A 12,396-nucleotide genomic window follows, 5' to 3' on the forward strand; every position below is an offset into this window, starting at 1 on the left:
TAGTAGTAGTAGTAGTAGTAGTAACAATAGTAATCACATTAGGAAGACCTTCAATAATAACTAATTCAACTATTTCGTAACAATCCTTTATTTCTCATTTCTCATCATTTTCTGTACATAAATAAATCGATACAAAAAATACACATGAAAGACACTTCTTCTTCTTAGCCTCACTAATACTTAAGCGGAGCGGGAGTCTATTCTATCCCTTATTTTTCTATTCTATTCTCTGTTCTCTTGATTATCTTCTTTCTAATCTCTATTCTATTCTTTATTCCTTCTATTATATCATCTCTTCTTTCTATTCTATTCTCTATTCTGTCTATTCTATTCTCTATTCTTTCTATTCTATTCTTTGTTTTTTTCTATTTTATTCTCTATTCATTCTAATCTATTATGTACTCTATTCTATTCTGTATTACATTCTCTATTCTATTTTATTATCTATTCTTTCTATTCTCTTCTCTATTCTTTCTATTCTATTATCTATTCTTTCTATTCTCTTCTCTTCTCTATTCTTTCTATTCTATTATCTATTCTTTCTATTCTATTCTCTATTCTTTCTATTCTATTCTCTATTCTTTCTATTCTCTTCTCTTCTCTATTCTATTATCTATTCTTTCTATTCTATTCTCTATTCTTTCTATTTTATTCTCTATTCTTTCTATTCTATTCTCTATTCTTTCTATTTTATTCTCTCTATTCTTTCTATTCTTTCTCTCTATTTTTTCTCTTATTAATAAAGTTCAGATCTTACAGGAATGATATTAAGTCTTGGACCCTTGAGTGTGTAAGAGAGGAAGTATTTTCTCTCTCTCTCTCTCTCTCTCTCTCTCTCTCTCTCTCTCTCTCTCTCTCTCTCTCTCTCTCTCTCTCTCTCTAAGTACATATTATCTTTCATGGGGTAATAGTACTCAGCTTACACTGCAAAACACACACACACACACACACACACACGCATGAAGCTTATATGTAGTAATGATATAGTAATAATAATAGCAATAAAAAATACAATATCACAGTTCAACGTGTGCTATATGGAAGAGGAGGAGGAGGAGGAAGAGAGGAGGAGGAGGAGGAGGAGGAACTAACAACGATATTAACAACTACATCCCTTATATAAAACACACACGCACACACACACACACACATACTCAAACACGCCGTCACGTTCTCAAAGACTCAACCACCGACGACGAAGACGAAAACGGAAGAACGGACACACAACTAACTGAGTGGAGGAAGACGAGGAGGAGAGGGAGGAGGAAGACCAAGGCAGCAGGAGGCGCGGGCGGAGGCGGGTGGGCGTTGCAGAGGTCGGCGGCGCAGTAACAGACGGTGGTGGTCGTGCGGCGGTCGCGGCCCTCCACCAGCACCAGCTCCTCCTCCTCCGTGTAGCAGCGCTCCTCCACCAAGCCCCGGTCCCGCGCGGCGTTCAGGAAGTCCCGCCCGCCGCAGTACATCTCCGTCACGGCCACTCCTGCAGGATACCGTATAGGATGCTTGTCTAGGATGTGTTGTAAGGGCAGTATAAAAGAATGCTGAACCATGACTCTTGAAGGATATAGAGTAGGATACTTGTATAGGATGTGCAGGGAAGGCAAGAATGAGGTAAAGGAGGAAGAAGATGAAGAAAAAATGACTCCTCCATCAACGTAGGATGTGTAGAATGTGTAGTAAGGGCAGTATAGAAGAAGGATGAACCATGACTCTTGAAGGATAGCGTAGGATAATTGTATAGGATGTGCAGGGAAGGCAAGAATGAGGTAAAGAAGGAGGAAGAAGATGAAGAAAAAATGACTCCTCCATCAACGTAGGATGTGTAGAATGTGTCAGAAGGGCAAGAGAAGAAAGAGGAGGCACCATTACTCTTGAAGAATAGAGTAGGATGCTTATGTAGGATGTGTCGTGAGGGAATTACATCGAGAGGCAAAGTAGGAGTGGGAAGTTATTTGCTGTGAGAGAGAGAAAAGACGAAGAAATATTGACGCAGTAGCTCGCCGAACCTCTCCGTCACCGCCACCCCTTTAGGAAGAGATGGATAGGAAGCGTAGGTTGAATGTATAGGATGCTGTGGTGATAGTGGGAGTGAGAGGGGAAGAGGAGGTGATTAAGAGAGAAACGGAAGGGTTAAGGAAAGAAAAGAATGATGAAATAGTGAGGAGATGGCTGTAAAAAAATAAATAAATAAATAAATAAATAAAAACGAGGCAAAGGAGATGAAAAGGATTTGTGAAGGATGTGTTGATGAAGGAAGGAAGGAAGGAGGTGACGATGCTGAAAGGTGGAGAGGAGGAAGAGGAAGGAGAAGAGGAAAGATGTGTGTGTGTGTGTGTGTGTGTGTGTGTGTGTGTGTGTGTGGAAACCCTGCTGACTCATCGGTGACTCTACTGACCTACCATTGACTAGACTGACTCACTACCGACTCTGGACACTCAGAAATTGCACCCACTGACTCACAACTGATTCCCACTGACTCATATGAAAACCGGCTGACTAACTGGTGACTACTAACCTACCATAGTCCAAATATACTCACTGAATGGTCTAGCTGGTCAGAAATCGTTCACACTGACTCACAACTGATTCCTATTGATTTTACTGACTCATAAGAAGATATGCTGACTCACCGATGACTCTGCTGACCTACCATCGACTGAAGCGACTCTTTAAAGACTCTAGTACCAAAAAAAGTACTCCCGCTGACTCACTGATAATCGCTACTGACTCACAAATGACTAAAAAAAATACTGACTCACTGATGACTCTACTGACCTACCATCGACTGAAGCGACTCTTTAAGGACTCAAGTGCCAAATAAAGTACTCCCGCTGACTCACTGATAATCGCTACTGACTCACAAATGACTAAAAAAATACTGACTCACTGATGACTCTACTGACCTACCATCGACTAAAGCGACTCTTTAAGGACTCAAGTGCCAAAAAAATTACTCCCGCTGACTCACTGATAATCGCTACTGACTTACAAATGACTAAAAAAATACTGACTCACTGATGACTCTACTGACCTACCATCGACTAAACTGACTCTAGTGGCATAAAAACTACTCACACTGACTCACTACTAACCCTACTGACTCATCGATGACTACTAACCCACCAACGACTCTACTGACTCACCTGTGACTCTGCTGAGGGTGAGCTTCCTGACGCAGTGGTCGACGGCGGGGGCGCAGCGCCGCACCTTGGCCTCACCCTCCGTCAGGCAGCTCTCCCGCACCCGGCAGTGATAGCAGGACCGCGCGCCGCCTGGACCAAGGAAGAGAGAACGGGAGGAGCATTCGATAGTGTGTGGCACCAGAGAATGAAGAAATTACACTAAAAACATCGTACACCAAAACAAGAGACGGAATTACACTCAAAACAGCACATAAGGAATTACCCAAACACACACACAAAAATATAAATAAATAAAATAAATAAATGAATAAATGAACATGTATAGAATAACATCAAAACAAACACTAAGACATAAATACAATAAATGATGGAAAGAGATAAAGGAAAGAAAGTGATAAAACAGAATTGAATAAAGAAAAGTGACGCATGAAGAACAGGGGGCACACACACACACACACACACACACACACACACACACACACACACACACACAGATGAAGTTACACGCCCAAACTAATAGAACCTTTGATAGTGTGTGGCGTTTGATACCTTATTAGTAAGTGGAGTCTTTTCTGGCTCTGAAGCTTTTGTGTTTGTTTTGTTATCACTGTTTTCTGAAGTTCTCTATTGTTGTTTTCGTCACTGATGTTTTCTAATGGTTTTTTTTCTCCATTTTTTTCGGTTTTAGTTTTTATACGTTCATTATTGTGTAACGTCATCAATGTTTACTTAAGTTCTCTATTGTTTTCTTCGTCAGTACTGTTTTCAGAAGCTCTTTATTTATTTCCACCACCATCATCATCATCATCATCATCATCTCTGTTAAAACTCAAAGCTTATCTGGAAAATTTTCGAACCTATTAAACTAAGTCTCATCAAGGGAACACAAGGTAGACTACTGATTATAATTATCATGCACAAGGCGTTCATCCTTCACCACCACCACCACCACTACTGCTACTACTACTACTACTACAGCTACCACTATTGCAGGGCGAAGGGGAGCGTGTGTGCCTGTGTCTGCGTGCGCGGCCGGAATACCAACAGGGCAAGCGAAGGCCAGTGAACGTTAACCGCCGACCCCGAGGCCAACCCAGGCAGTCTGGAGGCTAAACCTTGGTCCCATATTGATACTCAGACGCTTTCGGCTCTTATGAGTTCTTATGAGTGATTCTTTAGGCTCATGGTGAAGGAGCCTTGTCAAACCACCACTAGGCTCGTACAACTACCCATGGAAATACTGACACAACCTCTATGAAAGCTTTATCAAATATGAGTGTAAGGCTTTTGGCTCTCACAACAACGACTTCCAAAGGTCACAAAGGACATTAGTTGGGTTCTTATGAGTGATTCTTTAGGCTCATGGTGAAGGAGCCTTGTCAAACCACCACTAGGCTCATACAACTACCCATGGAAATACTGACACAACCTCTACGAAAGCTTTATCAAATATGAGTGTAAGGCTTTTGGCTCTCACAACAACGACTTCCAAAGGCCACAAAGGACATTAGTTGGGTTCTTATGAGTGATTCTTTAGGCTCATGGTGAAGGAGCCTTGTCAAACCACCACTAGGCTCGTACAACTACCCATGGAAATACTGACACAACCTCTACGAAAGCCTTGCAAAATGTGTGCGCTTGGGTGTCGAAGTATAGAAGAATATGGCCCATTTTTTTTAGTATTTTAGCATTTTTAGTATTCTCAAACATTCCGGGGCTTACACACATTAGGTAAGGCTTAATTTGGTAGAGGTTGTTGTGTTAGTATTGCCATGGGTAGATAGGACGAATCTCATATCTTAAACAAATTGCTTCGTCTTCTAATTCCAGCAAGTCTTAATTAAAATAGTTCACCTCCACGTATTTCCACTGAGATCATTTCGTACCAAAGAGCACACCATGGATACTTAACTAAGGCAGCCAAAGGTATTTCATATGGCTCATTCGTACCAAAAAATGACATATCCTGACCCTAACCGATCATACAGAGAGTGGACTGAATTGGAAGGTGGTATTTGCTATTCATTATTCCAGCAAGCACAAAGAACCCACGTGGTTAGGCTAATATACAACCCTGCAACTTCAACTGACCTCTTGCATACTCCATTTATATTCTAACCTGTTGCTGTCTCTCTCATCCGATCATGCAGAGAGTGGATTGATTTGGAAGCCCTATATTTCTTTACCATTACTTCTGCTAACTTGAGACCCACGTGGTTAGGGCAGCTTCAACCGACCTCTTGCAGACTCCATTTATATTCTAACCTGTTGCTGTCTCTCTCATCCGATCATGCAGAGAGTGGATTGATTTGGAAGCCCTGTATTTCTTTACCATTACTTCTGCTAACTTGAGACCCACGTGATTAGTGCAGCAACATTATATCTCTCCAGCTTCAACCGACCTCTTGCAGACTCCATTTATATTCTAACCTGTTGCTGTCTCTCTCATCCGTCATGCAGAAAGTGAACTGAATAAGTCTGTATTTCTTAACCATTATTTCTGCTAGCACGTGAGAGCCTACAAGCCTTTTACTATCTCTTTTTTTCCTCTCTTTCCCTCTTTTTTTTTCATTTTTCTATTCCTCAACATTCCTGCAAGACACTTTAAATCTCTCTCTCTCTCTCTCTCTCTCTCTCTCTCTCTCTCTCTCTCTCTCTCTCTCTCTCTCTCCCCTACTTTTCTTTCCTCCCCTCCCTCGTCTTCTTTCCTCTCTCTCTCTCTCTCTCTCTCTCTCTCTCTCTCTCTCTCTCTCTCTCTCTCTCATCCTCTTCAGTCCTATCACATTCTCTTTTTCTCTCCCTTCCCCTCTCTCCTTTCCTCCAGTCAAATTATTTTTCTCTCCCTTCCCCTCTCTCTCTTCCTTACTTTTCCTTCCTTTCCCTTCCTCCTGTTTCTTCTTTCCTTCCTCCCTCTCTCCCATCCTCTGGCAACACTGATACTCTTGACGATAGCTGGTAATACTGGCGAATAGTGAATATGGTTGCCTGAATTTCTGAGTGAACCAAAGCAAAGGGAGGGAGGGAAAGTAGGTAATGGAAAGAGACAAAGAAGTGTAGAAGAGGGAAGAGGAGAAGAATGACTGGAAAGAAAAGGAGAGAGATGGAGGGAGGGAGATTAAAAAGAGCAGAAGGAGAGAGAGAGAAGGAAAGTAGGGAATGGAAAGAGAGAAAAAGAAGTGAAGGAAAGGGAAGAGGAGAAACAAAGAGGAGAAGGAGAAGGACTGGAAAGAAAAGGAGAGAGATGGAGGGAGATTAAAAAAGAGAAGGAAGGAGGGAGAGAGAGAGAAGGAAAGTAGAGAATGGAAAGAGAGAAAAAGAAGTGAAGGAAAGGGAGAAGGAGAAAGAAACAGGAGAAGGAGAAGGACTGGAAAGAAAAGGAGATTAAAAAAGAGCAGAAGGAAGGGAGAGAGAGAAGGAAAGTAGGGGAGAGAGGGAGAAGGAGACAGACAACCAGAAAGTGTCGAGAGAATAACCTCCCAACAGCTGATATACAACCTGACTGTCTAGCTAGAGGTTGTGATGGTGGTGGTTCACAAGAAGTCCCGCTTAACTCAACCTCTATACCAAACCCAGGCCGTCCCAAGTCCGCCCTCAACCCCTCACTCATCCTCTCTCTAAGTCATATGTGTGAGTGTAAATATGGCGCTACATTGCAAGTTCTGAAGGTGTGAGTTTGTTCGTCTCTCTCTCTCTCTCTCTCTCTCTCTCTCTCTCTCGTTGGCATGGAGATATAAATATTGTCAGTGACGTGAGTAGGGAGAGTGCAACGGAGGAGGAGGAGGAGGAGGAGGAAGAATGGGTGAAGAGGATAGATGGATATGGAAGATATGGATTAGAATGGAGAGGAGGAGGAGGAGGAGGAGGAGGGAGAGAGAATAGAGTGAAGAGGAAGAAGATGAGAGGGAGATGAGAGAAGGATGAGGAGGAGGAGAGGGAGGGAGGAAAGAAGGAACATAAGAAGAGAGAGAGAGAGAGAGAGAGAGAGAGAGAGAGAGAGAGAGAGAGAGAGAGAGAGAAAACGGGAATAGGTAGAAGGAAGAACAGAAGAACAGATAGGGAAGGAGGAGAAAGAAGGAACAAAAGAAGAGGGAAGGGAAGGAAGGAATGTAGAAAAGGAAAGAAGAGAAAGAAAGAGAGGGAGAAGAAGGAATGGAGAGAAATGGAGAGAAGAAAAGTGGAAGGAAAGGAGGAGGAGGGCACGGAGGAATGTAAAAAAATAAAAAATAAAAAAATAACAAAGGAGAGAAAAAGAGTAAGGAAGAGAAAGAGAGGGAGAGAGGGAAAGGAGAAGAAAAGGAATGGAAAAGGAAGGAAAGAAGGAACAAAAGGAGAGGCAAGAGAGAAGGATAAGAAAGGGAGGAGGAGTGAGAGAAAAAAAAATAGTAAGGTAAGAAGGAAGAAGGAGGAGGAGAGGAAGAAAAAGGAGAGAAGTAGGAGGAAAGGAGAGGAGGGGAAAAAAAGAGAGGAGAGAATGAAAGGAGGAAAGAAGGAACAAAGGGAGGGAGGGAGAAGGAGGGAGGGAGGGCAAACATACCATGGTAGCATTTTCTTACCGCAACTGGAGGGAGGGAGGGAAGGAGGGAGAGAAGGAAGGAGGAAGGGAGGGAGGGGGGAGGAGAGAAGAGGTCGTGAGGAAGGGCAAGGAAGGGAGAGGTGAACATAATATCGTGAGGAGGAGGAGGAGGAGGAGGATGGGAGATAGGGAGGAGGGAGGTACTGAAAGGGAGAGGAGAGAGGCAAGATGTAAGGAAGGAGGAGGAGGAGGAGGAGGAGGCAGCGAAAGAAGAAGAGGAAAGACGAGGAAAGGAGGAAGAGGAGGAGAAGAGGAAGAAAGAAATGGAGAGAAAGCAAAGGACGAATGGAGGGAGAGAGGGGAGGAAAGAAAGTGAAAGAGAGGAGGAAAAGAAAGTGGAGAGAAAGATAAGGAGGGAAGGAGCTGAGGAAAGGAGGATTGGAGAAAAGAATAGGGAGGAACAGATGGAGGGAAAAATCGTGAGAGGGAGAGAGGGAGGGTGGAGGAAAAAATGGAGGGGTGCATATGTGAGAGGGAAATAGCGGAGGAGAAAGGGAGGAAAAAGGATGGGAACAGGAGGGAGGAAAGGAGAGGGAGGGAGGGAGGGAGGTGAGGAAGGTCGTGGGAAGGAGAGAAGAGCATTGGAGGTAAGAAAGGTGAGAGAGAGAGAGAGAGAGAGAGAGAGAGAGAGAGAGAGAGAGAGAGAGAGAGAGAGAGAGAGAGAATAAAGAAAGACAGGACGGAAAATAAGTGACTTTGGATGAAAATAATTATAAATCTCTCTCTCTCTCTCTCTCAATTAGTCCCCTTACCAACAACATATAACATAGTCCCACAACTGTAACAACAACAACAACAATAATAATAATAATAATAATAATAATAATAATAATAATAATAACAACAATAATAATTACAATAAAGAATACCAGAGTTCCTTCGCTTTCAAGATGTAAAACCACCAAAACGAGGGAAGAATAGGAAGGAGAGAGAGAGAGAGAGAGAGAGAGAGAGAGAGAGAGAGAGAGAGAGAGAGAGAGAGAGAATTTTGGGTTAGAGTGAATATCATGGTGATTATGCCAAGGGAAAGGGAGGGTGGGTGAATCTTGGGTAGGTGGGTGAATTTAGGAGAGGTAAGGATAGCGAAGTGGGTATACGGGAGGGGGAAGGCATGGTAGGGTGATGGAGGGGAGGGAATTAGAAAGAAACGGTAAGGGTAGCGGAGTGGGTATACGGGAGGGGGAAGGCATGGCAGGGTGATGGAGGGGAGGGGAATTCTTCAGGGGAGATGAGTGAACTATATAATTGATAGACTAATACAATGTTCACCTTGCTACCCCGCCATCATGCCTCCCCTTTACCCTTCATTCTGTGTCCCTGTAAATGACTCCTGGGCGCCCTACCTCTCTGTGAACCTGATACTGGCGCCTTAAAGTTACGGGACCAAGCGATCATTCCTTCTCGGAGTTCATGCGATGCCGAACGAAACTTATGCAGCGTCTTCGAGCAAACTTGTGTAGGCATGGCAGAGCATTTTCCTGTCTCACCGCGTTGGGTTACACACGGACACACACAGATACACACGGACACACAAGGATACACACGAATACACAGGGATAGAAAAGGATATATACTTTAGGATACACAATAACAAAGAAGAATAAACAAGGATACGGAAGGATACACACAAAGGAGATGGTGAAGGAAAGAATCAGAGAGGGAAATGAGAAAAAAAGAGAAGGGGAAGAGAAGGAAGGAAGAGAAACGAAAGAAGACAGACTAAAAGAAAATAAGATATATGGAAATGGAAATAGAGAATGATGGAAGAAATAGCAACAGAGATGGAAAGAAAAGAAGTAAAGAAGGAAGGAAGGAAAGGTGAGAGATATATGGAAATGGAAATAGAAAATGATGGAAGAAATAGCAACAGATGGAAAGAAAAGAAGTAAAGAAGGAAGGAAGGAAAGGTGAGAGGAAGTGGAAGGAAGGAGGAGGAGGAGGAGGAGGAGGAAGGAAAGTTAGATCCGGGAGAATTATGAGTGAAGGAGGAAGTGTGTATTATTGAGGAGGGGGAGGAGGAGGAGGAGGAGGAGGAGGAAAGTTTACATTAAGGAGAAACTTATAAGGCGGAAGAGAACGATTGAAGAATGGAAGAGAAAATTACGGAGGGAAGGAGGGAGGTAAAGCGAGGGAGAGAAATTATAGGAGGGAGGGAGGGAGGAGGGTCGTAGAAATGGAGGGAAAGAGGGAGAGAGAGAGGGAAGGAGAGAGAAAGAACACATGGAAGGAAAAAAATAACGAAGGAAATGAAGAAAGAAACCCCAAGAAAATAATACTGGAAAAGAAGAAGAAGAAGAAAGAAAACAAGAGGAACAAGAATAACTGTAATGATAAAGAAAGGGAGAAAGAGAACGAAAAAAATAAAAAGAAGAAAACATGAAAGAAAACAAGAGAAAAAAGAGAAAACAGCAAGATGATCAAGAATATGATTAGCAGGTAAGGAAGATAAACACGAGAAAAATATTACCAGAAAGAAGAAAAGACGATAAAGAAAGGGAGGAAGAAGAACAAGAAAAAGAAGACAAAAACAAGAACAAGACGAAGGAGAAGGAAAAGAAGAAAACCAAGAACAAGAACAAGAAAAAGAAAAACAAAGATCAGCATCGGGTCCGCCACTCTGAGTCTGTCGCGACGCTAAACTCGGTCTGAAGAAGCACCAAAAATCTCGCCACTTTATATTATTTGTCCTCCTTGTTCACGGTATTGTTGTCACCGCCACCACCACCACCACTGACATCATCACCACTACCACCTAACCCCTCCACCACCACCACCACTAAAACGTCTTCTATTTGCATTCGTCGTTGTTATATATAGAGAGAGAAGAAGAAGAAAATATGACAACCAAGTGAAAAAAATAGAAAAATTTAATTAAAACGAAAACAAAGGAAATAAAAAAAGGAAGGGAAGGAGAGAAATAAGAGAGGAATGATGAAAGTGATGGTGAGCAAAACTAAATATAAAAAAAAAAATTGTATGTATGTATGTATGTATGTATGTATGTATGCACGAACAGTTAACCATAAGGAAAAAAAAGAAAAGAAAAATCCCTGGAAAAAATAAATGAAGAAAAAGTAAAGAAGGAAGGAAATAAAGAAAAAAAGGATGGTGATGATGATGACAGGTGGGAGGCAGACAGGTGTTCGTGTTACCTGGTGAAGTTAATCCATTCAGTGCAGTGACAAGGTGGGAGGGAGGGAGGGAGAGAGGTTAAGGAAAGGGAAGAGGAAGAGATGAAGAGGATAATAATAGAAGATAAAAAGGAAGAAAGGGAGACAGGAAGGGGACGATAAGGTATAAGGGAGAGAGATGGAGGAAGAGGAAAGGGGGGAAGGGAGAGAGAAGGAAGGAAGGGAGGAAAAGATGAGGAGGGTGATGATAGAAGCGAGAAAGGGAGAGGAATGGGAAAAGAAGGAAAAGATGAAGAGGATAAGGAAAAGGGAGAGGAGATGAAGAGGGAAAGGAAAGGAGGAAGGAACATCGAAAGGGAAGAGGGAGGAAGAGATGAGGAGGGTGAGGAAGAGGAGATAAGAGGGAGAAAAGGAGGAAAGAGGAACGAAAGGGAAAAGATGAAGAGGGTAAGAACAGAAAAGTGAAAAAGAGGAAGAGAAGAAGAAGAACGAAAGGAAAGAATTAGAGAAAGGAAATAGAGAAAAAAGGAAGAGAAGAAGCGAATGAAAGGAAAGATGAAAACGAGGAATCAAAGACGAAAAAAGGAAAAAAAGAGGGATGAAAGGAAAGACAGAAGGAAAGGAAGGAAGTAGAGAAAGAAGGAATGAAGGAGAATTGAGGAGTGGAGGAAGGAAAAAAGAAAAAAGAAGGAAAAAAAAGATGAAAATGAACGAAAATGACAGAGAAATAAACAAAGACGAAGCGAAGGGGAGAGAGAGAGAGAGAGAGAGAGAGAGAGAGAGAGAGAGGAGTAGGCAATATAAAAGAGCTCGCCACTTTCTGTCCATTACGTGTAGTTGACAGGATAGTAACCGACCCACAACAGACCGTTATAAATATCCAGAGAGAGAGAGAGAGAGAATGGGGAAACGGAAAGGATGAGAAAACAGTAAAAAAAGAAGGAAAGAAGAGGAAGAAAAGGAGGAAGAAAAAGGCTTAGCTACCATTGTTCTCTCTTCTGTCTTCACCTCCTCTTCCTCCTCCTCCTCGATTATGAAGGGGAAGAGAGAGGGAGGGAAAAAGGGAGGAAGGAAGAGGGGGAAAAAATCAATCCTTATTAAATTTACTAAACGTTTTACGAGAGAGAGAGAGAGAGAGAGAGAGAGAGAGAGAGAGAGAGAGAGAGCTGGCTTTGTGGATTCTCGTGTTGCAATAATTATCTTTCTTTTGTTTTCATATTCAATAACGGGAGAGATAGAAGCTAATGAGAGAGAGAGAGAGAGAGAGAGAGAGAGAGAGAGAGAGAGAGAGAGAGAGTGTTAAGTGGGTCTGTATTTTTTTTTCTTCTTAATATTCAAAATCAATGGGAGGAGGAGAAGGAGAAGGAGGAGGAGGAAGAGCACATGGAAGCCGAATGAAGGAAAGAATGAGAAAAAAAAGAAACTACAAAAAAGAATACGATACACACACACACACACACACACACACACACACACACAAGAAAATAGAAGACAAAAAAAATATATATATAGCAAAAAGCAGACCACGAAAAACAATAAAACAGAGAAA

General features: G+C 42.3%; 1 protein-coding gene across 1 annotated transcript in view; it reads right to left on the reverse strand.

Moving 5' to 3' along the window:
- Positions 1 to 805: 805 nt before the first annotated feature.
- The window catches only part of LOC126981236 (uncharacterized), a 12,989-nt gene continuing 1,398 nt past the window's right edge, over positions 806 to 12,396 (reverse strand). Inside the window, exons 2-3 of the mRNA XM_050832096.1 lie at positions 3,144 to 3,272; positions 806 to 1,480 (exon numbers count right to left, since the gene is read on the reverse strand). Coding sequence (XP_050688053.1) covers positions 1,167 to 1,480; positions 3,144 to 3,272 — 443 coding nt within the window. The 3' untranslated portion in view covers positions 806 to 1,166. The remainder of the gene's footprint in view (positions 1,481 to 3,143; positions 3,273 to 12,396) is intronic.

The sequence above is a fragment of the Eriocheir sinensis genome, chromosome 47 (assembly GCF_024679095.1).
Source record: "Eriocheir sinensis breed Jianghai 21 chromosome 47, ASM2467909v1, whole genome shotgun sequence".
NCBI lineage: Eukaryota > Metazoa > Arthropoda > Malacostraca > Decapoda > Varunidae > Eriocheir > Eriocheir sinensis.